The 26,868-nt window shown below is 34.8% G+C and overlaps 1 protein-coding gene across 1 annotated transcript in view; it reads right to left on the bottom strand.

Moving 5' to 3' along the window:
* Window positions 1-24,721, bottom strand: part of KCNH7 (potassium voltage-gated channel subfamily H member 7) — a 616,229-nt gene extending 591,508 nt beyond the window's left edge. Inside the window, exons 1-2 of the mRNA XM_066279538.1 lie at window positions 24,383-24,721; window positions 22,494-22,724 (exon numbers count right to left, since the gene is read on the bottom strand). Coding sequence (XP_066135635.1) covers window positions 22,494-22,724; window positions 24,383-24,458 — 307 coding nt within the window. The 5' untranslated portion in view covers window positions 24,459-24,721. The remainder of the gene's footprint in view (window positions 1-22,493; window positions 22,725-24,382) is intronic.
* Between the last annotated feature and the right edge of the window lie 2,147 nt (window positions 24,722-26,868).

The following is a 26,868-nucleotide window of genomic DNA, read 5'->3' as shown; positions in this document are numbered from 1 at the left end:
AACCTTATAATTTTATTAACCAATATCACCTTGGTAAGTTTAATAAAAGATTTTTAGAAACTATTAAACAGAAGAACAATAAAAAAAGTGAAAAATACAAAACATGAGTAAGAATGCCCTGATAGATTATGCACCCTGGAAAGCAAAGAATGCACCAAGTGTTGGCTATCAAGGAAGCTAGATGCCCTTATGTTAATCTCCTCAAAGTCAATAAAATGTTACGTCTGTATCTGAAACATGTCTGTCTCAGCTCTAACAGCTACAAATAAACTTTACTTTCAAGACATATTTATAATTCATTTACAGTGGTACCTTGAGGTATGAATTGAATTCGTCCTGTAACTGAGCTCATAAGTCAGTCAACTCGTATATCAAGCTGCAGATACTGGACCCATGCGACAATGCGCCAACTAGTGGCAACTTCCTAAATCACGACTCGTATCTCGGAATTTTGCTCAGATCTTGAACAAAAATACGGACTGAGTCACAGCTCGTATCTTTAAAAAGTATGTTGGTCTGTTCATATCTCAAGATACCACTGTACTACCATCTCTTGAATGCAGCCGTATTAATACCAACATAACTGCATTTAAACATGATTTTATCAAATAAAGCTTTGTCATTTGAAGTATCAGTACTTTGGTGAAGAAGAGATACATCTAACCACAAAGTAACACATATGTATCTTGTCTCATACACAATTAATTTACTCATACCTTTTATTCTCCAGATTAAAAAATGCATTTAGAAATCTGCCCTACCAAAGAAACCACCTCTACCCTTCCAGTTTCTTCTCTTTACTGACCCTTTTTTTTTTTTTTTTGTAGAACACTTTGGATCTGCATCAAATAAAAAGTGACTTTAATGAAAATGGTCATTTCCACCATTCTCATAATAGAATCTTGAAAAATGCAAGCCAAAAAATCAATGGAGGATATCCTACCCTGAATATTGAAGATCTATTTGCTACTTAAAAATAAAAATAATACTCTTAATCAAAAATGAGGTACCATTTACAATGTAGGAGAATTAAATGCAATTGGGTTAGGTATAAAGAGGATAATATATTGGATTTAAAGTGATAAACTATCACTGTTAAAAGGGCTAAAAGTGAATACAAAATAGGTTGAAATAATAAACTTAGTTCCTTTAAGGCATTTTAAAATCTGAGAGGCAATTGAGAAGAATAAACAAAAGTAGTTGCTAATCAAATCTGTGACCCTTATTTGCTAAGTCATAAAAATAAATCCTGGTTGGTATTCCATGATATCACTAATGTCTTTCAACTTTGGGGGAAATAAAAACCAGAAAATGAGTTATTGACTGTTATTGCAACACCTATGATAAAGATCCAATTAACAGAATAGAAATAGATCCAATTAACAAATAGAAAATATAATGCTAATTCCCCTCTACATGAAAGTAAATGCCTAGAATTTAAAGAATGCATTTCCTCTTCATGAATTTATTTACATCTTACTTAGAGTCTGTGAAATTATTGTATGGTAATAAAAAAATAGTCTGACTATAAAATTAAGTGACTTTATTCAATTGAGGAAATATATATGTACAGTGAATTGCAAATTTAAGTATACAATTTCTTGTTTGGCCCAATATAGAGACTCATATAATCAACATCCTGCTCACGATATAGAATATGTTCATCATTCCAAGAATTCCTGTGTGCTCCCAGAGGACTTCAGAATGAGCCATGCCAAGACATGCCTCCGTAGTATGCAGATTGTTTTAAGTTAGGAGTACCTAGATTCTATCAGCTCAAGAGAAGTTTCTGTCCCTTGCTTGACTAAGAGGAGGAATTTGAATAGGGAACCTGGTCCAAGATAGAAGTTATCCCCCAAATTGACTTTTTACCTACTTATATATCAGGGCAAACTAATAATTGCTGAACATATGCTCTTTCTGCGATTATCTTCTGAAACCACAAGGTATATTTTATCATCTCAAGTTCGAAATGTCTTATATACCTCATTTCTTCTTTCTGTCTCATGTGTATGGGGTCTCTAAATCTCTCATATGTGCAGAGTTCCCATACATATGTATGTAATTAAATTTGGTTATTTTATCTTGTTAATTGGTCTCATGTCTATTTGATTATAAGATCAATGTAAAGAACCTTCAAGGCAGAGGAAAGATTTTCTTCTACAATATGCCCTTCCAGGCAAGTCCTACACCTCCTCACCCCATAAGTAACAACTGTTTTGATTTCTACTGCCATAGTTTAATTCATTTTTCTTAATCTTGAACTCTATATAAATGGAATTGGGTAATATGTATTCTTTTATTTATGTCTTTTGTTTTTGCTTAACATGTTATTTTGAGAATCATTCATTCATGTTGTGCTTTTGTATTGATAGTTTGTTATTGCTTGTTATTGATTGATGTACATTGATGGCTATACCACAATGGCTGTATTCACCTATTGATGAACATTTAGGTTGTTTCCAGATGTGGAATATTATAAATAATGCTACTGTAAACATTTTATAGAAATCATTTTGTGCATAAACATTTTTTATTTTTCTTGGATAATAACCCAGAAGAGAAATTGCTGTATCACAAGTTAGGTGCATGTTTAATTTTATAATAAAACAATAAACAGTTTTGCAAACTGTTTATACCATTTTGTAATCCCATTGGCAAGGTATGAAAGTCCCAGTTGCTCCACATTCCCATCAACATTTGGTCTTGTCTTTTATCTATTCTGGTAGGTATTAAATCACATATTATTTTGTTTTTAAATTTCATTTCCCTTGTGTTTATTGGTTGTTATGCATCTTTATTTTGTAAAGTATCAATAACAGCCTTTTGCCCATCTCTTTAACTTGGATTGTCTTTTCATTACTAATTTGTAGACACATGTACATATATTATATATCATATGTTATATACTGCTTATTATAATATTATATTGCATATGCTATATTGGGTATTCTACATCAATATATATAGAATATAATTTCTATTTTTAACCAGTTATCTGCAGGCACACTGGTGTGCTACAAGGGTTATTAAAATATGCAATACTTTAGTATTTAGTCAGAGGCACTGACCTATTTTCCCTATGATTGTCAAATAAAACATGACAATATCCAACACAATAGCTGTTCATTGTGAATAAATAAAAATTATACCTATTTTTCTCAAATTGCCAAATATATATATATTAAATATATATTTTTTGATGTGTCACAGAATTTTAACAATTAGTTTATATGTGACAAAAAAGGTTGAAAATTGCTGTTTTAGTTAAATAAATGCATTGATAATATTTTCTTTTCCTGAATTAATTTTCATGTTCTTAATGGAATTGTTTGAAGTATATGTTTTTAATTTTGATTATGTTCAAATTGTCATTTTTTTTCTATGGGCAGTATCTTTTGTATACTTCTTTAGAAATCTTTTCCTGTGCAAAGTTATAAAGAGTTTTAAAACTTATTTCTAAAAATTTTATAATTTTAGCCTTTAGGCTTAGGTCTATATGGCAAATTAATTTTTGAGCATAGTATAACATAAGGGTCAAGATCTATTTATTTATCATATTTTTTCACTTAATCTAACTTTGTTGAAAAGACTTGCCTTACCCTATTGAATTACCTTGGTAACTTTATCAAAAATCAATTAACTATCTAGGTAAAGACTTATTTGGAATGTTTTGCTTGATTGATCTATTTATATATACATATGCCAGTACTGCACTGTCACTCCAGTGTAGTTTTAAAGTAATTTTTAAAGTCAGGTGGTTTGAGTCCTTCAACCTTATTCTTTTTTTCTGATTATTTTGCTTATTCTAAATTCTTTGCATTTTCATGTAACTTTTTGAACTAGATTATTAATATTTTAAAAGTCTGCAATAATTTGAATTAAGTATGCAGATCTATTTGGATAGACCAGACATCTTTACCATACTGAGACTTTCAATTCATGAACATGGAATATCTATTTTCTAATTTACTCCTAAACTTCTCTTATAGATATTTATGATTAGTTTAGTGTAGACATTATAGGCATTCAGAACAAGTTGCACTAAGATATGCCTCTGGGGCATGCATGTTATTTTATGTTAAAAGCAACCAAGATCATGTGAGCTCAAGAGATACATTTACATCTCCCTTAAAGAATATAAATTAGAAGCCTAAGCTATAAAAAGAGTTATGACCAGAAATAATCATTTATGACCTTTATTTAGGGTAAAGCAAACTACTAATTACTGAACATCTATTGTAACAATCCTGCCCCAAGGTGCCTTCCTTATCAGTTCAGAATGCCATATATATCCCCTCTCTGTCTTCAAACCTCTCATATTTGTAGGGTTTCCATACATATATATATAATTAAATTTGGTTATTTTTTCTTGTTAATCTGTTTCATGTAGACTTAACTATTAGATAAGCTGAAAAACCTTGAAGGGCAGAAGAAAGTTTCTTGTTCTTCCACATTGTCTCATGTGTTTTTCATAAGTTTATTCTACCAATGTTGATCTAAGGGCACGCTTATATTTCCTTTTCCATTCTTTTTAAACCATGAGAAAAAAATGGCATGGTGAGTGGTCAAAGTTATTATCAACAGTAGTGGGACAAACTGATACTGGGTACTTTTGGTAATGCTCTCTAAAAAAGATACATCATTTATATATTATCTGTGACAAAAACATATAGCTAGAATGAAGTTATAAGAATTTTTCAAACAAATGCAAATTGAATATTGTATAAAACAATGAGTCTTCATCCTTAAAGAATATCAAAGTCACGAAAGAAAAGCTGAAGAAGTGATCTAGATTAAATAAGATTAAAGAAACATGACAACAAACTGCAATGTATGAAACTGGGTTAACTCCTGAACTGTTAAAAACAAATCAGCTAAAGCGCAACATAGAAGTAGTTGGCAAAATTTGAAGATAGAGTATATTAGATAATAAAACTGTATCAATATAAAATTTCCTAAATTTGATAATTAATCTGTAGTCATAGAAATGAATTTTCTTTTTATTGTGAGAAGTATTTAAGGACTAAGAGTCATGATCTCTGCAAAGAATTTTCAAATGGATCAGCAAAAAAAGTAAAAAGAAAACAGCAATGTGTATATATGTTATTCAGACAAATGCACAGAGAGACAAAACAAATGGAGTAACTTGTAAATAACAACTGAATTTATATGAAGGTAATAGGAAAGTCATTGTAATACTTTGGATCTCTTCTGTAGTTTGGAATATTTTTTCAAATAGAAGTTTTAATTTTTGAAGTGATAACAGCAAAGTTGGATATATGGATCTTACTTGATTTTCAATTTTGCAAGAATAATGCTTATCTGGTTGTCACTTGAAAAACTAGTAAGTACTGCTTTTTAGCTGCCAATTATTTCTACCATGTCTGGTTTGTATACTGTTTAGAGACAGGACAATATTTCCATGGAATAAGGAAATGAGGAAGAATGCAAGCTGGGGGAGAAGAAATTGCTCCTATACTAAGAATATCCCATGCTGCTCTTTTCTATGACTTACTTTTTTTCATTAACGCTAACTTCAAAATAATGCTGATTGGGCCCTGGCCGGTTGGCTCAGCGGTAGATCGTTGGCCTGGCGTGTGGGGGACCCCGGTTTGATTCCCGGCCAGGGCACATAGGAGAAGCACCCATTTGCTTCTCCACCCTCCCCTCCTTCCTCTCTGTCTCTCTCTTCCCCTCCCACAGCCAAGGTTCCATTGGAGCAAAGATGGCCCGGGCGCTGGGGATGGCTCCTTGGCCTCTGCCCCAGGCGCTAGAGTGGCTCTGGTCACGGCAGAGCGACGCCCGGGAGGGGCAGAGCATCGCCCCCTGGTGGGCGAGCCGGGTGGATCCCGGTCGGGCACATGCGGGAGTCTGTCTGACTGTCTCTCCCCATTTCCAGCTTCAGAAAAATACAAAAAATAATAATAATAATAATGCTGATTGGAAGTCTGTGTTTGTTTGTTTTTCTCGTACTCTAGTTCATTAAGAGGGAAACACTTTCAGCCAAAATTAAACCAATACTATGTGGTCTTAACACATACCATATAAATTCTTCACAGCATTTATCAGACATTTTTCTTAAACCATTTTTTTCTTTTTGGATTATAGCACTGGAAAAGCTAAATTTGTTTATAAACCTGGTTTTTCTAGACAAAAATGATCTCTTTTATATTTGCATTGGATTTGGAAAAATATAAAGAATGTGAGAACACCAGCTACATGTATCACTTTTATTTATTGTATCTCTGAAAAAGTCTTACTCCTTTCTCTTTTTTATTACATTTTACTCTAAATTTAAAGAAATCAATTTCTATTTAAAGTATAAATTATAAATTGACTTTGTATTTCAGATCATATTTAATTAATTTAAAGATTTTTTAAAATTAGAATGTTAGCAACTTTCTGCTTTAATGCTGTCTGTCTCAACTTTTCTGGGGTTGTTCCTTCTACTTAACATACATTAGACAACAAATTTTATACACAAAGGAAGGTTAATTTTATCATAGGATTACAAATAGAGTAACACTAATGACCAAGGCCTAGTAGTCATAAGCTGAAAAAGATAGTTGTACAACATCCCGTGTATACCCATGCATTAACAGATTCTAAGACAAGGATCCTTTATGGCAGTGGTCCCCAACCTTTTTTGGGCCGCACACCGGTTTAATGTCAGAAAATATTTTCACGGGCCAGCCTTTAGGGTAGGATGGATAAATGTAACATGTGGCCGAGACAAGCATCAAGAGTGAGTCTTAAGACGGATGAAACAGAAGAAATCTGATCATTTTTTAAAAATAAAACATCGTTCATACTTAAATATAAATAAAACAGAAATAATGTAAGTTATTTATTCTTTCTCTGTGGACCGGTACCAAATGGCAGGCCCACGGACCAGTACTGGTCCGTGGTCCGGGGGTTGGGGACCACTGCTTTATGGGACCTTTAAGAATAAAAGCTATCTTATAAAGGACTGTTGGCATTCAACAGTGAGCTCAATCTCTTTACCTTCAGTTCATTCTGTTCTCATGACTTTCATGTGGTTTACAAAGTGGTTGAGGTTAATTCTTTTACTTTTAGTTTAACCTTCAACATGGTATTTATAGAGGTTAAGGTTAATTCCTTCCCTAAGAGATTTCAACATAGTACTTATAGAGAGATTCATTTGTAGTCTTATTTTGAAGAGGTCAGGAGGTGCAGTGTTGTTTAGAAAAATTCAGACTCATTTCTTTGGATAGCAAAATACTAACTATCTTTGTCTACACAGTAAGTATTTTAGGCATCACAAGAATAAGCGGCCATATTTTCAAACTCACCAGTTTCAGAAGGCTAAACTATGTTCATGAAAAGTCTACAGTATAGAATGGTAGACATCTTGAAAAGCTTCAATACACAGTGCCAGGTATAGGTTGTATTTATTCAGAGTGTTTATATATCTAGTTTGTCTAGACAGTCCTGAAGTTTTCCTGATATAATTATTCATAACTTCCCCTAACTTTAAAAGGAATGTTCCTTTGAATAATAATCTTATGGTCACCTTAGCTATGGTGCCTATATTTGGGTATTTATAGCCACATATTTTCTTCAAATCAGTAAGTTTCAACTTCTTTGCTTTAAATAAGATTTACCTTGATTCCCACTAAATTCTGGAAGGAAGGAGGAGTTGACTGAACTTACAGATCATTGTGACTTGAAGAACTATGGCTTTCAAAACACACTGGCTTTTGGGTAACATTACTGGAACTGGTTGCAATGGAATCAAAAAACAGATATGCACAGAAAAATTGCAAAAGCCTAATTTGCCAAGAATGTTGATTCTTCAGGACAATACCTAAAATGAGTTGCAGCATTTCAAAATAAATCTAAAAATATAAATTAAATTATACAGAATTTGATTGAAATCAAATATACGGACAAAATTCCTGGGATTTCACAATTAAAATTTTCAAGATACACTGTGAATTTCTTTTACTTACTGACATCAAAATTTAATGCACATATTTGTTGCACATGCAGATCAAAATTTCCTTTTGAACACAACACTTAGTGAGATTATCAACTTAATATGAATTTTAAACCCAAATTCTTTTCAAAATTTTTGATATTATTTGTTAACACTTATATTGATCTTACTAGCTACTAGGAGGTGTTGTAAGTGCTTTCACAGATACAGACACATTTTGTCCTTATAAAGCCTATAAGATAGATTTTATTATTTTCATAATTTCCATTTCACCGATGATGAAGCTGAGGACAGGGTAATTGGATACTTGGATACTTACTTGTTGAAGATCACACATGGACTCCAAAGTCTATGACATTAGCCACTACGCTATGCTCATTCTTTATCATTTCTTCCAAATAGGTAGGGATGACTTTCATTTTATTGAAGAAGTAACTGACAGATCAGAGTTAGCCTTATGTTTTAGTTCATTAATTTATTCAAAGAAGCTATTTTATTTCAGCAGCTACTTTTTTTTTTTTTTTTTTTTTGCAAAGCACTGAAATAGGCACAGGGATAATAACAAAGGTGAATTTAACTTATTTCTAAAACACCAGAGGCAGGTGTTTGTATAATTGCATTTAAGAGAAGATTCAAAGTCTCCAAATTTAAAATGTTTAAATACCTAAAATCCAGAAACAATTTATAGTTTTTTTGTCACAGTGGGACCTGGCCCACATCTGTACATACCTGTGTACACTCAGTGTGTCAGGAACACTACATGGGCAGATGGCGTGCTCAGGTGGGACAGCACGTTGCGGAGAGCATAGGCTCTGGATGAGGAAAAGCTGCACTTCAATCATAGCTTGCTATCCACTATTTGTGGAGACTTCAGAAAGCTCACCGTCTTCATTGTTTCAATTTGGAAAATGAAAACATTCAAATATTGAGGAAAAAAATGAGATTTTAGAAGAGTACTGGCATAATGTATGTGCTCAATAAATGATAGTTATTGTTACCTTATTAAAGTGCTCAAATCACACTGTATTTAATCCATCTCAGTTATAGAATAACATCAAAGTTGCCTCAGGGAGAACACCATTCGAGGGTATGATTGTTCATGCCATTTCTGCTTAAATTAGGTATGAGTATGGTGTGCTGTTGATTATTCCAATTCTGCAACAATTAAGTTGGTAGCAAGGAGGTCCTACCATGTTATATTATAATGTCATTCTTTAAAAAGTTTTCAGGTCTTTTATTCCGTGGTTCTTGAACTATTCAGAATAAACATGGATAACTTCTGCTGGACTGAAAATAAAGCACCTGGGATTTCTTGGTTTGTCTTTTCCAAGTATTTCTACAGGCGACTAAGGTAGATAAAAACTAAGGCTCCAGCTCTATTTTTTACATTTTAATTTTCAAATTCTGTAACCTCAAATATTCTAAATAAAAAATTTAAGTCTCCTTGTCTAAAAAAAACTAACAAATTTTAAATGCCATATAAGAAGTATTTATAAAAATGTTCTTGCTTATTCTTTTATGCTTGAGATCAGTTTTCATTTCTGTAGCCGAGCTGTAGCTCAAACAGACATTTAGCCTTATATTCTGTTATTGAATAAAAATTAAGAATGATATAATAAAACTCTTGCTTGGTAAAGATTTAGAGAATATAATTAGTATCCCTCAGATTTTCAAAAACTTTAGATTAATAAAAGAGGACTAACAGAACTCTTTCAAATGAAGTATTCTCCAGAGGCAAATTCCTCATCAAAGTTATTGGAATCTTGTAGAGAGTCAGTAATGTTGTATAACTCACATTATATGCACATTATTGTGAATATCTTTAGGAGGAGACTATGGGAGGATAAATGGTGATGGAAGGAGACTTTACTGGGGGTAGCGGACACACAATACAATAAACAGATGATGTGTTATAGGACTGTACCCCAGAAATCTTTATAATTTTATTAACCAGTGTCACCCCAATAAATGCAATAAAAAAGAAAAAATATACATATATTGAAAATAATAAATGTTGGTGGGTATGAGTTTTCAGTAGGACACTTCCTGCTTCCTCTAAAAACAACATGAACTTCAAAGAAACATGAACTGTAAAGAAACAAGTTCTGCAATTTTGGAAAAGGAACTAATAGAAGCTGGTTAGCAGGACAGTTGAGATTGTACATCATTAGAGCATTGTATGTGGGGGTGGGTTGGGGGTGGTCTTTCATTCAGGTAACAAATCCTGAAAACAACAACCTGATAATTCATAAATCTTACTGAGCCTTGGTTAAGTGACATTCATTATAAAGAACACCTGGAGGGAAGCCCAGAGAACTGAGTGACTGCTAGAAAGATCAGATTCTCTGCATTCTGCTTGTCTTGGTTAAGTAAGGCAGCCTCGGAAGGAATGACTCTTCCCAGCAGTCATTTCAGCAATATTACAGCAGGATCAAGTTGGCGGTCTATCTAATGCTCTGATGAGTTTCTGTCATTTATATATTTCCTCACAATTACTTTGTAATTTTGATCATTTGATGTCATTTATTCTTTATAAGTATATTTTATTTCTGTTACACAGTCTCCAAGGCAAATGCTTATTTTAATGGGTTTATTACCTTTGATGCCTATCACTTTGAATCTAAGCAAAACAATAAAAATTTAAATATGTTTCTGTATATAAATATATATACAACTGTAGACTGCCAAATAAAAACTTTTTACTAATCAAGATTTTCATTCTAGCTTATATAGATAAAAAGAATTACTAAAATAGCTTAAGATCCAACTTATTCCAAATAGAAAGAAGAGTTCACAGAATGCTGCTAGGGTGTCAAAAATTGGTACTGGTTTCTGAATCTGAAGCTTAGAAAACTGCCAGCAAGTTACTGAAATGAAAATGTCAATGTAAAGAGCAGTTTTGAGGAGAGTGAAACTGATGTGGGCTGGGGCATCCAGCCCAGACACTCTGCGGTCTGAGAGATTCCCATCACTCCCTAGTTTTGGCAATTCAGAGCACTGTTTTCTTTAAATAAGAAAATAAGTCACTCCATATAGTTTCTGTGTGTGCTCTCCAGTGAAGATTGTGAGTTCAATTCAGTAATTGGACAAAAAGATATTATTTTTATGCGGTCAAGAAAAATTAGAAAGAGCCCTGGCTGGGTAGTTCAGTTGGTTAGAGTGCAGTCCTCATATGCCAAAGTTGTGAGTTTGATGCCCGGACAGGGCACATATAAGAATCAACCACTGAGTAAATAAATAAGCGGAACAAATCAATGTCTCTCTTTCTCTCTCTCACCAATAAAAAATTTAAAAAAAAAGAAAAATAAAAAGAATGTCAAGTTTTACTATAAACAGTAAATGGGCAATTAAATGCACTCTCTTTTGGAGTTTAATTTGACAACAGGTACCAAAGGATTTTAAGATGCACATACTGTTTTGTCCAGCATTTATATTTCTAAGAGTGTACAATAAGAAAAAAAAATGAATGCAGGTATATGAGATAGATATACAGGCTCTTTATAAGTTTTAATCATTGTAATAAGTTGCAAATAATAAAGTGTTTGATAATAAGATGGTGGTAATATTTTATTTTCTTTAATGCAATATACTGTGAATATTAAAATAAATTTCATATTTTCCATGTGTTAAATATTACATAATTAGTACATCATATACGTGTTCATGATAAATTTCTCAGTGAGAAAAACAGGCTACAGTTTAGTATATCTAGTGCTAGTCTAGTATTGTAAAAAGTAAGTGTGCATGTTTGTGTAGAAAAATTAAAGACAGAATACATAACATCATTTTAACAGCGACTATCTTTTAGGTTCAAGATGACAGCTCCTTTTTAAAAAATTTGTGCTTTGTATTTTTTAGTTTTTTCACAATGGAGTTAAAATCACTATGAGAGAAAGGAAAGAAATGAAATTCTGGCAGAGGTGGTGAAATCCTATATCAGGATGAGACTGATGAAGTGTCTGTGATACCACACAGACTCTACAATCTCAACCCATGACTCTGGGTTTGGGAAAAATAATGAAATGTGTTGGGAAACCAACATAAGTATGATGTTGTTTTTAGTATGGTGATAGAAGGAACAGACATAAAAATAATATCCAGGTATTATAAGTATTTTATCATGTGTATTCAATTAAGGATTTTCAGGGAAGGCTGTGACATCTTATAAACTTGCATATATTATTGTAAGAACATGAAGACATATTCTTTATTTTCTTGGTCTGTGGATGCTCCATCAGAATCACCTGACTCTGTAGGCATTAAAGATCTAGCTGGGGGATTGTCCTGAACATTCACCTCATCTTGTCTAGTCTAACTGAATAAGAGTAATTAGTTGTGTCTTTTTTGAAAGAGCTACATGTTATTAAGGTTTAGAATGAATTGCTTCATAGTATGTAAACCACACGGCAACAAATTATTGCTATTAAATTAATAAACAATATGAGTTCTTACTTAATATTATAATTCTCATGTTTAGCAAAATGGCACAGGGATTTAAATGAATGAATAGATGAGATGCTCTAAAACCTCTAATACCTTTCATTGGTAAACAGGTGTATCTCTGGGTTCCTTTAAGTTTAGTTTTTATTCTCTTTACATTTTCTATATATATACCTACATATGTATATGCATCTATACATATTTATACATAATTATATGTAGATCTATCTATCTATCTATCTATGCCTTAATAAGTCTCTTAAAAGTTCAACATTGAGCGGAAAACAGACATAGAAACAAATTAGTACAAGATAATTTCATAACTGTTCTAATAAAGACAAAGAAAAAAGTGTTCATAAATGTGACTAAGGTTTCCTGACTCAGAGGAGACCATGCTCAGGAGAGGATGGCGGCCTCTGGAAGCAGCTCAGAGACACAGGCAGCAGGGTACCCGCAGGTCTTAAGTCTCATATTTGGCTCTAGATGAAGAAAATTAAAAGTGTTTTAAATAAGCCAGATTCATCACACCAGTAAATTTATAATTTCCCTTTTAAATACTAGTGATGAATTTGATCAAATTACAAGTAGTCCCAAGAAATAAAACTTATTTGTTGGAAAAGGGGAGGATACAAACGTAATAGAGCTTCCGTTACTGAATCACACACTACTATATGAATTTTCTTCTGGACTTCCTAGATAATGACAACACGAATAGCAGCTGAGAGGCCCTTCCCCAAAAATATCCCCTAACTATAAATTGACCATATAACTTCAGGTCTAAAATAGAGACACTTTTAAGAGTAGAAAGAAAGAGTGAGATGAATAATTATGCAAAGATTACAAGTACATGCCAGCTATCCTCACTCTACTGAAATCAAACATCCTGCAAGAAAAAGATTTGTTTTGAATGATACAGTTCTGTTTAAAAGAAAAAAAAATACCTAAGATAAAGCTTGCTTAATTTATCCTTGGGTGTGAATTAAATTAACCAGATTTTTGCCTCAGATAACCAATACATTTTTTATTAAGAACTAGAATTAGGACATATAGGTTGGGGCAAGATGAGGTTTTAAAAGTATATTATTTGGAGGCAATGAAGTTTGCAAGCATTGACAAATCTAGATTTTAAACTTCAGCTCCACCTTGTACTGTGATTATCAGTACTTTATTCAATTTCTCTGCACTTCACTTTAATTTGTAAAATTGGATAATATATATAGCAAAGCTGTCATAAAAATCAGATAAAGTAACATATAAACATGTAAAGAGCCAGTCACAGAATTAAAACCCAGTTGACATTAGCAGGTCTAAATTGGGTCAAGAGCTATGGTCCCTGAAATACAATCATGGCAATTAAAACCTAAAGAGCACATCTATGTGTATTAAAGACCTAAATAAATGTATAGCTAAAGATCAACTAATTGACACTATTAGAGAAAATAGATGGTGTTAATAGAAATTTTTAGCAAAACTAAAAGAAATTTTAACTAATTTTTCTAAGAGAAGTAAATGGGAACCTAATTAAAATTATTTATATAGCATATAATGTTGCATAACTCTAACATTAATGTTCATGAGTTGATGTGATCTTAATTACTGTATACAAAGGTCTTAGAAATATGAGTTCACTATGTGGTCTTTTCTAACACAAATAAATTTTTATTATTTTTAACAAATAAACACCTTAATTAGTTTTTCCCAAATTTTTGTTTTTTACTTGATGCTTAAGAAATTTGTCATGAAACTACCACTATTATACTTTAATTTTTTATCATTATTCCTGTTATCTTGGATCATTAAATACAGATTCCACTGAATAGAATGAAGAAGGGTGCTTTGAGTATAAAGATCAATAATCAGTATGAGACATCACAGCAATGCTAAGGTGCCTTAAACCCATGTTGTTACTTTGTATTTCTCAAGACCAATATTTAAAACAACATAGAAGAATTAGTATCCTATCAAAAGAAAGAACAACAAATAGAAACACTCCTAATGAGCCTTAGGAATGAAGGGGAAAAACAAACAGGAAAAGAATTAAAACAAGTAAGGCTGTACCCATGCCTTCTAGCTGGTCATCCCAGAGGAAAAGGCAGGTTAACAAAAGCAGTGTGGCTGGGCCAGCCTTTGCCAGGCCCTGCCTTGCAGTCTAGTTTGAGATCATGTTACAGACTGAACCAACCAAAGGCAGAAATGCACCCAGGGTTCTTTCTCTCTCTCTCTAATTCTAACTACTAAGCATCGGCCAAGCCTGTTCTACCCATTTCAAAGTACAGAGTAGTGTGGAACAATCACAAAACAGTGGAAATCATGAAAAGGAGAATTGAATTTGTACACATGCAAACTTACTTTAAGTAAGAAAAGGGCATAGGAGTTGCTTCAGCCACAATATGAGCAGTCCACAGAAAGAGTACTTTTATTTTCTTAATGAGGTATTTTATAAAAATTAAGGAAACAAGAGGAAGATATGAAATCTTCAGTCATGGTATAGGAGCCTGGAACTCAATTTTCTCATACTTCACCTCTGACAAGTGGCAATTTGACCTTCCAAATTGTTCAGAAAAGGGCAACTTTCCTCTCTGGTGATTAATGTCCTACCACTGCTTGATTCTATTGTTTCTTGTTAGTTCAATACTTTTGCTAAATGAAGACAGAACACTATATAGAAAGAAAACATTCCTCCAACACTAATAATTTTAGATTCATTATTCAGTCACTCCGTGATCAGCTTCATTGTCAGTTAAGAATTCTGAAGAAACCACTGAATGATAAGATAAGATCCTGTACTAGATACAGAGAGCCAATAGTACTGTGCAACTTGTGTAGTAGGTAGATTGTCAAACACAGCAATGAATTCAATTCAGAAAAAAAAAATTTAGTTTGGCTATTACATAGAGATTCGTGGGGACACTAGTGAATGACATTTTGAATTGGTGGTGAGTGACATTTGGGTAACTGGCTAATAATTTCTGGTTAATAGCTTCTCTTTAACTCTATTAAATGTTTGTCTAGTTATTTGTGAAGTTATAAGTTATGAAGATCATTTAATACCCTACTTTATTAAGCAAAAAAATTAATTTGTTAATGAAAATTAAGGTGAAAATTTTTCTTAAGGTGATTTTAGAAGTGTTCCTTAGAAAGTAAGAAAAATAAAAATGTGACACTTTCTCTGTGACGCCCTTTCCTTCCTGTTCTTCATCTGTTTCTTGTTTTTCCAAATGTATGGTATTGTTTCTTCTCTTCTCTTCATTCTTTGTGTGATTTTTGACAACCTCTTCCACATATTCTGGACAAAGAAATTACTAAAACTTAGTATTTTTTCTGAATGAGTTAAAAAGAAAAAACAGATGAAATCATCTACAATACTATGCAATGATATGTAGTACACCCCAGGTGCTGCACTAGAGTTGAGATCCAAGTGCTAAAGAGAAACAGTGGGATGGTAATTAATGTTCTAGAGCAGGCATTGGGGGCATCAGGAAGGACTTTGTATAGAAGTCTTTTAATCCATTTTTGGAAATACGATAATGTTTTTTTAGGGTCAGGAGCTGAGGGAGAAGCAATCCATTCAGAGACTATACTATTTATTAGAGATAAAGGAAGATTTCTGAAGGGTAAGCAAAGACTTGGTGACATAGGAGTACATGGCTTACTTGAGAAACTTTGAGCAGTCAAGTATAATATAATTGGAACATAAGATTTTTAGGAGATTTGCCCTGGCTGGTTGGCTCAGTGGTAGAGCATCGGCCTGGCGAGCAGAAGTCCTGGGTTCGATTACCGGCCAGGGCATACAGGAGAAGCGCCCATCTGCTTCTCCACCCCTCCCCCTCTCCTTCCTCTCTGTCTCTCTCTTCCCCTCCCGCAGCCAGGGCTCCACTGGAGCAGGGTTGGCCCGGTCGCTGTGGATGGCTCTGTGGCCTCTGCCTCAGGCACTGGAATGGCTCTGGTTGCAGCAGAGCGAAGCCCCAGATGGGCAGAGCATTGCCCCTGGTGGGCATGCTGGGTGGATCCCGGTCGGGTGCATGCGGGAGTCTGTCTGACTGCCTCCCTGTTTCCAACTTCAGAAAAGTACGAAAAATAAAAATTAAAAAAAAAAAGATTTTTAGGAGAATGGAGTTGAGAACATATCCAACTAATTGATATTTATTGGGCACATACAATTGGCTAATAACCATGCCAGATATCATGCTATGTACTTTATTATGTAAAACATATTCATCAGCCTAACAAAGCAGATGTTATTTTCCAACTATAGATTATGAGAGAAAATTGAGGCACCAAGAAGATAAACTTAGTTAAGTACCACCTAGAGCTGGGAATCTAACTAGTGTCTCTAAACAGACCTTACTTGATATCCAAGTGCATTCAACTCCAAAGAGCACCAGGCATCTCACTACAGAGTCTAAAATATTATCCTGGGAATTTTAATGAATTAAAATAGATTTTTAAGCCAAGCTAAGAAACAGATATATTGAGCAACAAATATGGCAAAGTTCTTAAGGGCTCAGACGTCACCATTTTGTGAGCTGTGTGTGATTTGGAAATTACTCAAACTCTCTGGTCTCAGTGTTCTTCTCATAAAATAGGGATAATAAATATATATATTTTATGGTATTGTTATACCCATTATTTAATACATGAAATTTATTTACAATGATATCTGATTCCAATAAGTGATCAAGGTAGGGAATTCTTGTTTCAGAAATATTTCTCTGTGGCATTGTGAAAAATGGATTGGAGAGTGAAGAAAACTTCAACATTTGATACTCCAGAAGAAGGCTATGAGAGCTTCAACTAGGGTACTTGGCAATGCTGGCAAAATAGGGGCAGCATTGTGAAGTATTTCAGATTTAAAGATTGAAAGGAATTTCTGACCAATTGGGTTTAGGGAGGAGAGAGAGAGAGAGTGAGAAATAGAAAATGACCATGAGGTTTCATGTTTAGATGGCAAGATGAGTGTTGCCTTAACATTTTGTGCTTCAACTGCTACTTTCTTGTGACTCGATTATCTCAGGACTCTCCTGGCTACTAACTGCCAGTAGTTGATTTAGTAATTATTTATAGCAGTAAACAGATAGGTATGAATAAAACCAACATTGCATGCTTATAGAAGCCAGAGAAACCAGACTTCCCAATAACTCCGGCCTATGCATGCATCCCAAAATTGACCCTGTCCTTCCAAAAGTCCAGTCTATCCATGCAGCCCAAATCTGACTCTATTCTTTAGCCCTTTGGGTATAAAAACAACAATTGAGAAGGTATATCTCAGGTTGGTAGACAACAGTGTTTCCTTTTAGCACCAAAGTTGCTCAGAAATATGATGCTGTTGAATGCTGAAAGGGACTGATGAACAGAGCCCACCCACAGTTTTAGGACATTTTGTTTTCACTTGGGACAATACTGAAATAAAGTTTTCAAATTGTGAGGAGGAATAATTTTTGAGAATTCTGATTTTCTACGTGAACACAATTGATAAAGTTTAAATTCTATACAATATTTAAAGTTTATAAAAAGTGAAGTTAGGTATGTAACTGAAAATGTATTTCAATATTACTGCTATTTCTATAATAATCTATTGGACAGAACATGAAAACCTATAGACAGAAAGTTAAAATGAACACCAAAACAAACTCTAGGCAAGACAGTCTCTGGAAATATTTCTTATTGTTTGAATTATTCACACATAAAATATATTTTTATTCTTTTCTAAAAATTACCATCTAGATCTCTGCTATACAATTCAGGAACTAGAAGAGCTAAATATTTTACATGACATATCACTTATATAAAGCTATTATAAGATTTATTTTTCACCTATTAAAACTTTAACTAAACTACATTGTCTCTTTAATATGCTATCATTACATATAAATGACAAAAGGTGATAGGAAATATACATCAACATGTTTATTTAGAGTGAGAGAATATAGGAAGAGTGGTAGTGAACCCTAAATTCTGTTCTCCATTTATATTAAAGTTTATATAAAAGTCTTCCTTCTTTAAAAACAATTTCATAAAAATACCTTGGAGAGAAGATACAAATGAAAATTAATCACTCTATAATACAGATATCCTGAAAAAAAAAAAAGATCAGTCTGTATCCACCTTTGCTTCTTCTATTGTTCCTCTACTGCCTAAAACCATACCTTAGAGAAAGATGACCCTCAGTATGCATGCTCACCTTCCCTCACAACAACACAAGACTCTCTTTAATATCTTTCCAAATAATTCTTAGGGGTGGTAGCTTCACCTCTTTTTACTTTAGGTTGAACTAAACCCTGCCTCTGGAGCTTGTATTGGTCCCACCACAACTAGTGCCCTGTTTGGATCTGGTCCCCATCCGGACCAGAAAAGCACTCCCCCCCCCCCGCCCTTTCTCTTCTTTTAGTTCTTTCAAAGCATCACAAAGATAGGAATGTTTCTGATTGGCTAACAAAACTGCCATTGTACTATGTCTAAAAGCATAATGGCAAACACATAAGAATGTTCAGACTTTTAGAAATAATGCATTTCAAGTTCTGCTTCCCTACTGAGTTAAGACCTTAATTTCTCTTGGAGAAATTCACTTCGTTTTCCAAATGTTTAGAGTTGCTAGATAATTTAAGGTAAAAATTACATAGCTAAACACAGCTGAAGTGATTTAGCTACCTAGCTCTAAAAAGCTAACTCTAAACCATGACACATACCAAACTAGATGAGCAATAAACTAAGAAATGACTTATTGCTTCCTATTTTTTTTTTACAATTAGTATCTTCTGTAAACTACAAGCTAGTTAATAACTAATGTGTTTGCTATTTCTGAAACACTATTCCTAAAAGGTGCTTTTAATATTTTTTAATTTATTCATTTTAGAGAAAGAGACAGACAAAAGGAAGAGCAGGAAACATCAACTCTCATATGTGCCTTGACCAGGCAAGCACAGGGTTTTGAACTGGTGACCTCAGTGTTTCCAGGTCGACACTTTATCCACTGCACCACCACAGGTCAGCCTAAAAGGTGTTTTTAAAGTGAATACATTATGCTACCAAAATACTTACCCATCCTTCTATAAACCTCAACATAATTATAGTTTTGGTATAATTAGAAATTTATGTCAAAAGATTTATAGCTTTATCACCTCAAGCAATATTTCACAGCTGCCAAAAATGATTTATGCAATAATGACTTAAACTGTAAAATGAAATTCTCAAAGAAAGGGCTGTCAAATATTCCTACCGCAAATTACTAGGTTTGGGTATTCTGGTAAACAGCAAGTCCAACTGTACACAGTGAAACCACATTCACTAGCATGATAGGAAGTGTTGCTTCACATGGTGAACATGCAGCTCACCATCAATGCATTGCATCAATGTAAACTCATTGCAGAGATCACAGGGTTTAAACTCTTTCTAAAAGTCTCTGCCACTTTGAAAAACAAGTTTTTGGAAATAATGCTACACTTATAGTTTTTATACTCCAATAGGAATTAATGAAGAAAAGAGGAAAGAGAGTATCTTAACTTTTTGTTAATTTGCTCTTTGTGTGTATTACATCACTATTCATATTCCTATGAAATGCTAAATAAAGAATCAGTAAAGAAAGCATTGTCTGTATATACTTCAGACACAAAGAACTTGTCAAAAGTAAATGACACAATAATGAGGAGTTAAGGGAACTTTGAGAAACAAACTAATGAAAATGTTGGTGATTTTGTCCCATCCTGCTTTTATATATAAATGTAGAGTGTCTGACAGGTCTCTAAGGGGAAAGACTTTCAAAGCATTTGAACTTCACAAACTGACTGATTTTGCAGACGCCCTGTGAATAAAACCAATAAACTCTGAAGATTCTATTCAAGGCATATGAACTAGTAGCAAAAACACAAGTTGATTATATTCAGAGCTAATAAGTCTGACTGTGTGTCTTTTCAATTAAAAAAGGTCATTCAAATTAATGCTTTTCTTTAGGAAAAAGAAAGAAATGCTTGACCCATCTCCAGGTTTCCCATATCAATGAAAGCAAAATAGGTAATATTTGTCATCAACTCTAAAGATACTCAAGTCCTTATAGATTGAGCCACAACTGAAAATAAATCAACAGAATCAAAATCATCACCAAAGGTTGATTATTTATATACCTAAACAAATTTCCAAATAAATATTCTTTGTCCAAAACAGAAAGGTTTCAATTTATATAACCAAGCAAATCACTGAAATAAGATTTGCATTAGTCAAATATCAACATCTTCACTGTAGAAATTTTTATATTCAAGTTTGTAATAAATTGCTCTTTTAGGTATTTTGAGATTATTTTACACACTCACATTATACAAGTTAAACTAGGTTTTTAAAAACATTACTATTCCACTTAATAAAGAACAACCTCGATTGAAAACACTGTCTGAAAAATATAATTAATATCTAAGTAATCTGGGCAGTCCAGATTAAATTCTCTAAGTTGAAAAAGGTCTGACATATTTCAAAAAACATAATGACTAAACATGAACCAAAATGACCTGTAGTAACCATAGACTCTGTATCAACATCATGATATGCAAGTAGAAAAAAAATATGTGAGACATCCAAATTATTTCAAAAGTCAAATTGTTAGCATCAGATACATACGTACACACACAAGATGAGTTGCATTTAGGTAGTTAAAGCCTCAGTCCAAGAAATGTTCTTGAGACAAGAGAGCAATTGATCTATTTCTAGTATGCCAATACTGCTGATTGAAAAGTAGAAGTGAGAATTTTAAAAACAATCTCTATGTTGGTTGGCAATCATAAAAGTGTTTTCAGTCCAAATCAATCCAAAATCATACAAACCTGTTTTTCCACTTATACCTTGTTATACATACTGATTCAGATTGATGTTAAGGAAAATTCAGTAATTAAGAATTATACATTTTCTATTATGACATATTTAATTATGAAAAAACAAGAGGAAGAGTGCAACTTTTTCCATGCTGGAATTGGTTCTCTTTATTTTACTGAATGACAAGTAATTATATGATATAGGTTATAACACATCACTCATGCATTCATTTTCAAAACTTGAATTACCTAAAAAGCTGACTTATAAACCCTTCTGCCTCACTAATATCTAGCACTAAAATAAATAAAAAATAATAATTCAATATAAACAAAACTAACTATAACATGCATCAACATGCATTTTTTAATCTATATACCTTTATCCCTCAATTGTCAAATAGAAGTAAGTGTGCATATTTGGAAATGTACACTTAAAATGGGTATATTAGAATATTTATTACATGTGAGTTTATATACATATGTATTGTATATTTAATAAATGCATGTCCACTAAATCTGTATTTTTTGAGACTTTTTCTAGGTCTAATATATTTATGGTCCTACAGCAAGCATGAAAGAAAGAGTGCCCTTGAAGTTGAGGTATGACCTTAAGTTGAAGAATCCAGTTTGTTGCATCTGTAAAAATGAACACTAATCACTCACTGTATCCCTTTCTCTGTTTTATTAGAACAAATCTTGAATATATGAACAGCCTTTATTATTTGAATATAGATGGGTTTACTAGACCAATTTTAGAAGTTCCCATATATTATCCTTAATATTGTTTTAAAAAGAGCAAAAGAGAAAAGATATGTTGACTATCAAATACAGCTGAAGAGCCAAGAAGCATTTATAACATAATAGTTTTAGTTTCAGACATAGTTCTCAACAAGACTTTGTTCTTTAAGTATTTTTGAGTTCAGCAATTATATATAATTCTGTATTTCTCTTCCATCAAATGCACATCAATGTAACCAGTAAATTATTGGCCCTTTTACCATTCCTTAGGAAGGGGGACGAGTAAGACTGATTTGTGGCATTTTGTCCTCAGAGACATTAAGTTACTGCATTTTTTGAAGAGTACACAGTACCCTTTGCAAAGAAGAAATTGTTCTTACTAGTCTACTAATTTTTCAGAGAATCCATATATTTGAACCCTAAAATACTACAAGCAAAGCATGTATCTTCTTAGCAAACATCTGGGGCTTCTTTGCATATGAACTTTCAGTAATCAGTTGTCAAAACTTCATTTTAATAAAATCAAGTGTAAGAAATTTTAAATAGGTAAACCTCACCATTTTTGTGATAGTAGGTGACCTCCACTTTCCTCTCCTCTGACCCCAGCAACGCCTGGGCAATTTGGGCAATATCATGTCTCTTGGTCTCAGGCCCATGGAGAAAGTCACAGGTGCATGGCTTTTGCATGACATCTGGCCTGGAGAAACCAGTCATCTCACAGAAACCATCATTGCAGTAGATGATGGCACAGTTCTGCACTCTGGCATTTGCAATGATAAATTTTTTATCTGTAATAAGAAGATAGTAAAGTATCTTTTAAGAGCCTTCCACAAGATTCTCATAAACACTGGAACAATTTGTTGCATAATAGGAGAACTGAAATGCAGGCACTTCCCAAATTGCTGTTCAGGCTTTGAAAAGGGAGAGAAAAAAAAATCCAACCTTAAATGTAAAATTTTTTGTCATAAGTACTTTTAACAAAAAAGTATTAAGAAACTACTGTTCAAATTTTGAGAATGTAATTAACGAAATAACTCAGTTCGCAAGCCTTCTAACTCCCTGAGGTTCTAATGCACACTCATAATCAGCTGCCCCACTGATATTTTCAGAGTACCATCTAATTGTAAGGTAAATATTTTCAAAGCCAAAACAGTAAAACATCCTGTAGCTGTCAGATTTCTCACTTCCACCTTGGCCTTTAGAGTACAACTTTCTCAAAGTAGTTATTATTTTTGAATTTGACTTCTCCCTATCCTTGAAAGGCATACAACACACATCATGTTAAAAAACAAAACCATTAGTAATGAAAGTCTTTCACATTAATGAGCAGTTCAGTAATGCAAATGTTCAACTTTTCACCATATATATTTTTCAGAAGATAAAAATATTTACATACACATCCACATATACCATCTAAATATCATGTTAACATCTTTTTCACTTCTACTTTGGGAAAACCTTGGATTTTTGCAGAGTAGTAGGTGTTTTAATGAAAAAGGTTTATTAATTTTTTTTATCACAGATTATATTTACTATTTTCTAGATAGAGTATGAAGCAGGATATACACATTTATTTTATACACAAGTTAATATATATTCATGTCACTAAAGAGAGTGCCAAAATGCATAACATAAATGTGTGTTAAGGGGGTTTCAATAAAATGTCAAATATCAATGAATAAGTACAGGATTTCAAATGAACGTATTTATGTAACATTCATTCCTTATAGTTAGTCTATATGAGAATATTGAATTTCTTTGCATTCAGTCTTTGTGGGATTTACTTAGTGTACTTCGATTTTTAAATTTCTAGATGGAAACAGAAAGGGGTAATAAAGTGACAGAAATAATCTTCTGAATAATGAACTATTTACACTGGAAACCAGCACAAATCAACTAATATTTTTTCAAATTCTCCTACATGGGATAGATCTGCGTTGATTCAATGCAAAGTTTAGCTTTTATAAACTATCAGTAAGCAAGCATCCCTGTCATGCCACAGCCTTGCAGTTTAACCAAGGTGAAATATAGTTTGCACAGCCAATTCCATCGCTGCTAACATTTACATTCTCTAATTTCAACAGCATTCTTTCTCTGCTCCTGACTTTCAAAAAGTCTGCAATAATGCAAGCCTCAAAATATAAACCCAGGTTATATTAGTACGTTCCCTTTAAGATAGTAGAAGTGTAGGACATGGAGTAGCAGGGTAGATAATAAAGCAGTGGAGGATCAAATTGCCTTCTATAATGGAGACTATAATCTAACATGTAAATCAAAATTAATATCAAAGGGAAAACAGTCTCGCTGCTATTCAAACCGTCTGGCTCGGTTTCACGGCGCCTTAACTTGCCAGAGCCGGGAGTTGCCGTCTCCTCCGCTTGTAAGCGGCGGACGCCAAGTGCACTGTCAAAGCAGAAAGGGAGGGAGAGAGAACAAATTAACTTACTTTGCCCTTCAAATTTCCGTATGATAGTCCCCAGAAATGTGTTTTGTGGTGCCACATGCCCCCTGCGGACAGGCATGTTGACCCCGGCGTTCCGAGGAGCGCTCCCCGCGAGTCCTGGAGTTGTCCGGCTCTCTCCTCGCTAGAGCGCAGGCCGGCGCGCGAGCTGCTCTTTGTGGCAGAGCATCCTCTCTGGAAACCAGAAACCTCTTCCCATTAGCACCACTTCTACACACCCGCTTTCCTCGCCGGAGTCCACTCCATCCCCGCACCTCCCGACTGCCGCGGGTGAGAGGGTTCGGGCGTGGGGAGAGGGAAGGAGGCGGGGTGAGGGGAGGCAGCGGGGAAGGAGGGAGGAGGAGAGGCGAGGGGACGGGGGGGGGGGGAGGTAAGGGGCGAAGAGTCACAGGACCGATCGATCTGTTTCTCTTCCCCTCCCAAAACAGCGCCAATTTCCCACTGCAAATGGGCTTAACTGAGCGGTTGCCCAGAGCTGTGAGGATAGACGAGGGGGAGGGAAGACTAGCGCTGCTGTGGCAGGAAGGGGAGAAAGAAAAGGATTGGGGGGGAGGGCTTGACGTTTCTATCCCCGCCCTCTCCCCTACACACACACACACACACACACACACACACACACACACACCACATACCACACACACGCACACACGCGCGCGCGCGCACACACACACACATATACACACACACACATACACACACACATGAGCGCGCGCGTGTTCCCTTTATCCCAATAGCTTGGGCGCCGCCACAGCTTGAATTACTCAAGCGTGCTTTAGCGGAAGCCAGCCAAGAAATCTCCAAAACTCAGTGACAAACAACTACTTTGGGAAGGTGATCTCCACGGCCATCAGCCGCGGGCTCCATCCCTGAGCTCCTCACGCCGCAGTAGCTAAAAAAACACCCTTAGCTACAAAGAAAAGACAGGTGGGAGAACAGTCTCTCAGTGAGGACTATTTCTAAACTCTGGTGGCATTCAGGAGGCTGCGGATTGAGGGTGAACTACTTAATGGTGCAGGTTGAGCCTCAGGGTGCACTGGGATCCCCTGGAGCGGCGTAAGTGGGCGCTGACTTGCGGGCTAAATTGGCACTCCAGTCCCTACCCGGCGCTGTGTGGCGCCTCCCAAAGACTGAAGGTTGTTGGATCCGCAGCTAGGCATGCCCAGTTTCACCGTTTGAACCTCTAAGGAGATGGGTCTCCTGGTGCTGGAGGCTGCAAGCAAGATGAGAAGGTCAAACACCTGGCAAGCAACTGGTTCGAAACAAAGCTAGAGTTTGAAATGGGCGAGGCTGGGCGCCAGGGACAAGGAACAAAAGGTGGGTGGGGCTAAGAGTTAAAAGCCTTGGGTGATCTCGCGTACCTCTCATCTCCTGAACACACTAGGCACACCGTTCTACTCTCTCCCACCATTTCTAGGGAATCATGTCAGTTAGGATGAGAAAGTGTTCAAGGGGCAGAATCAAGTCCTTTCCTTTTTGCTTTTCGGAGCACGCCTACGCGGGAATCTCATTGCATAAGTACATATACTTCTGCCCAAATAGTCCTCCTGGAAGCTTAACAATTCAAATGAGACAAGCAAACCATGCCAGGAAATAGTGTTTTCTAAGTTGTTTTTGTAGTTTTTTTGTTTGTTTGTTTTGCTCCTTTTGGCCTCTTTTATATTATTCCCTCATTTAACCTAATAGCCCCTCTCCACTCCACTTTATCTAGTGGGAATTGCTACCACTGCAACCAACAAAAGTAGAACACGGGCAAACATCGTTGCCAGCTGGCAGTAAAGGGTTTGGAGCTCCCTATGAAGTACATGTAGTTGCATGATAAAGTTCAGGAGATTTCTGTGCCTTTAATCAGTCGGATTCACATTTTCTTAGTTCCAACCTCAATTTTAAAGTGATACAATATGAGGATGAAACTGGAGAAGATTGAGAGAGAGGGCGACATTAGGAAGGTGAATCATGGAAACAGCAATAAATAACGAGGAAATAAATACAGTACAACGACTGTACTGTACATTCCAAAACACGCAAGCCAAAGAAAAGAAATCGAAACGAAAACAAGAACCTAAGCAATATTTATTCTTTTATATCAGAGTAATGAAAATGAATTAGAAAGGTGAGACATTGCTTGGGAATGATGAATTTTCCAGTTAATCAGCTTTACTTAAAAAGAGGCAATATATGACAACCCTCAGGCTCTTCTTAAAGTAGCTTGAGCTTTTCTGAATCTGTACCGTTCCCTCTCTCGGGACCTGAAAAGACACGCTCCTCCAGTGTATGACTTCATTTACTCTTTTTTCGGTATAGGTAGATCATTCTGTCATTCTGTTCGCTAGCTGCAACCGGTTTAGGAAACAGCACACACAGTTCTCCTAGGTGCTAAACGTGTGAAGGAAGCTATCCATGGTGCTGACTCTGACTCTAGTTAGCAACTGCTCTCTGCCTACACCAGCAACAAACAATAGAACTGCAAACTC

Source organism: Saccopteryx bilineata, chromosome 5 (genome assembly GCF_036850765.1).
Source record: "Saccopteryx bilineata isolate mSacBil1 chromosome 5, mSacBil1_pri_phased_curated, whole genome shotgun sequence".
In the NCBI taxonomy this organism is placed as follows: Eukaryota; Metazoa; Chordata; class Mammalia; order Chiroptera; family Emballonuridae; genus Saccopteryx; species Saccopteryx bilineata.
The sequence above is the reverse complement of the archived record's forward strand: the minus strand, read 5'-3'. Positions and strand labels throughout refer to the sequence as shown.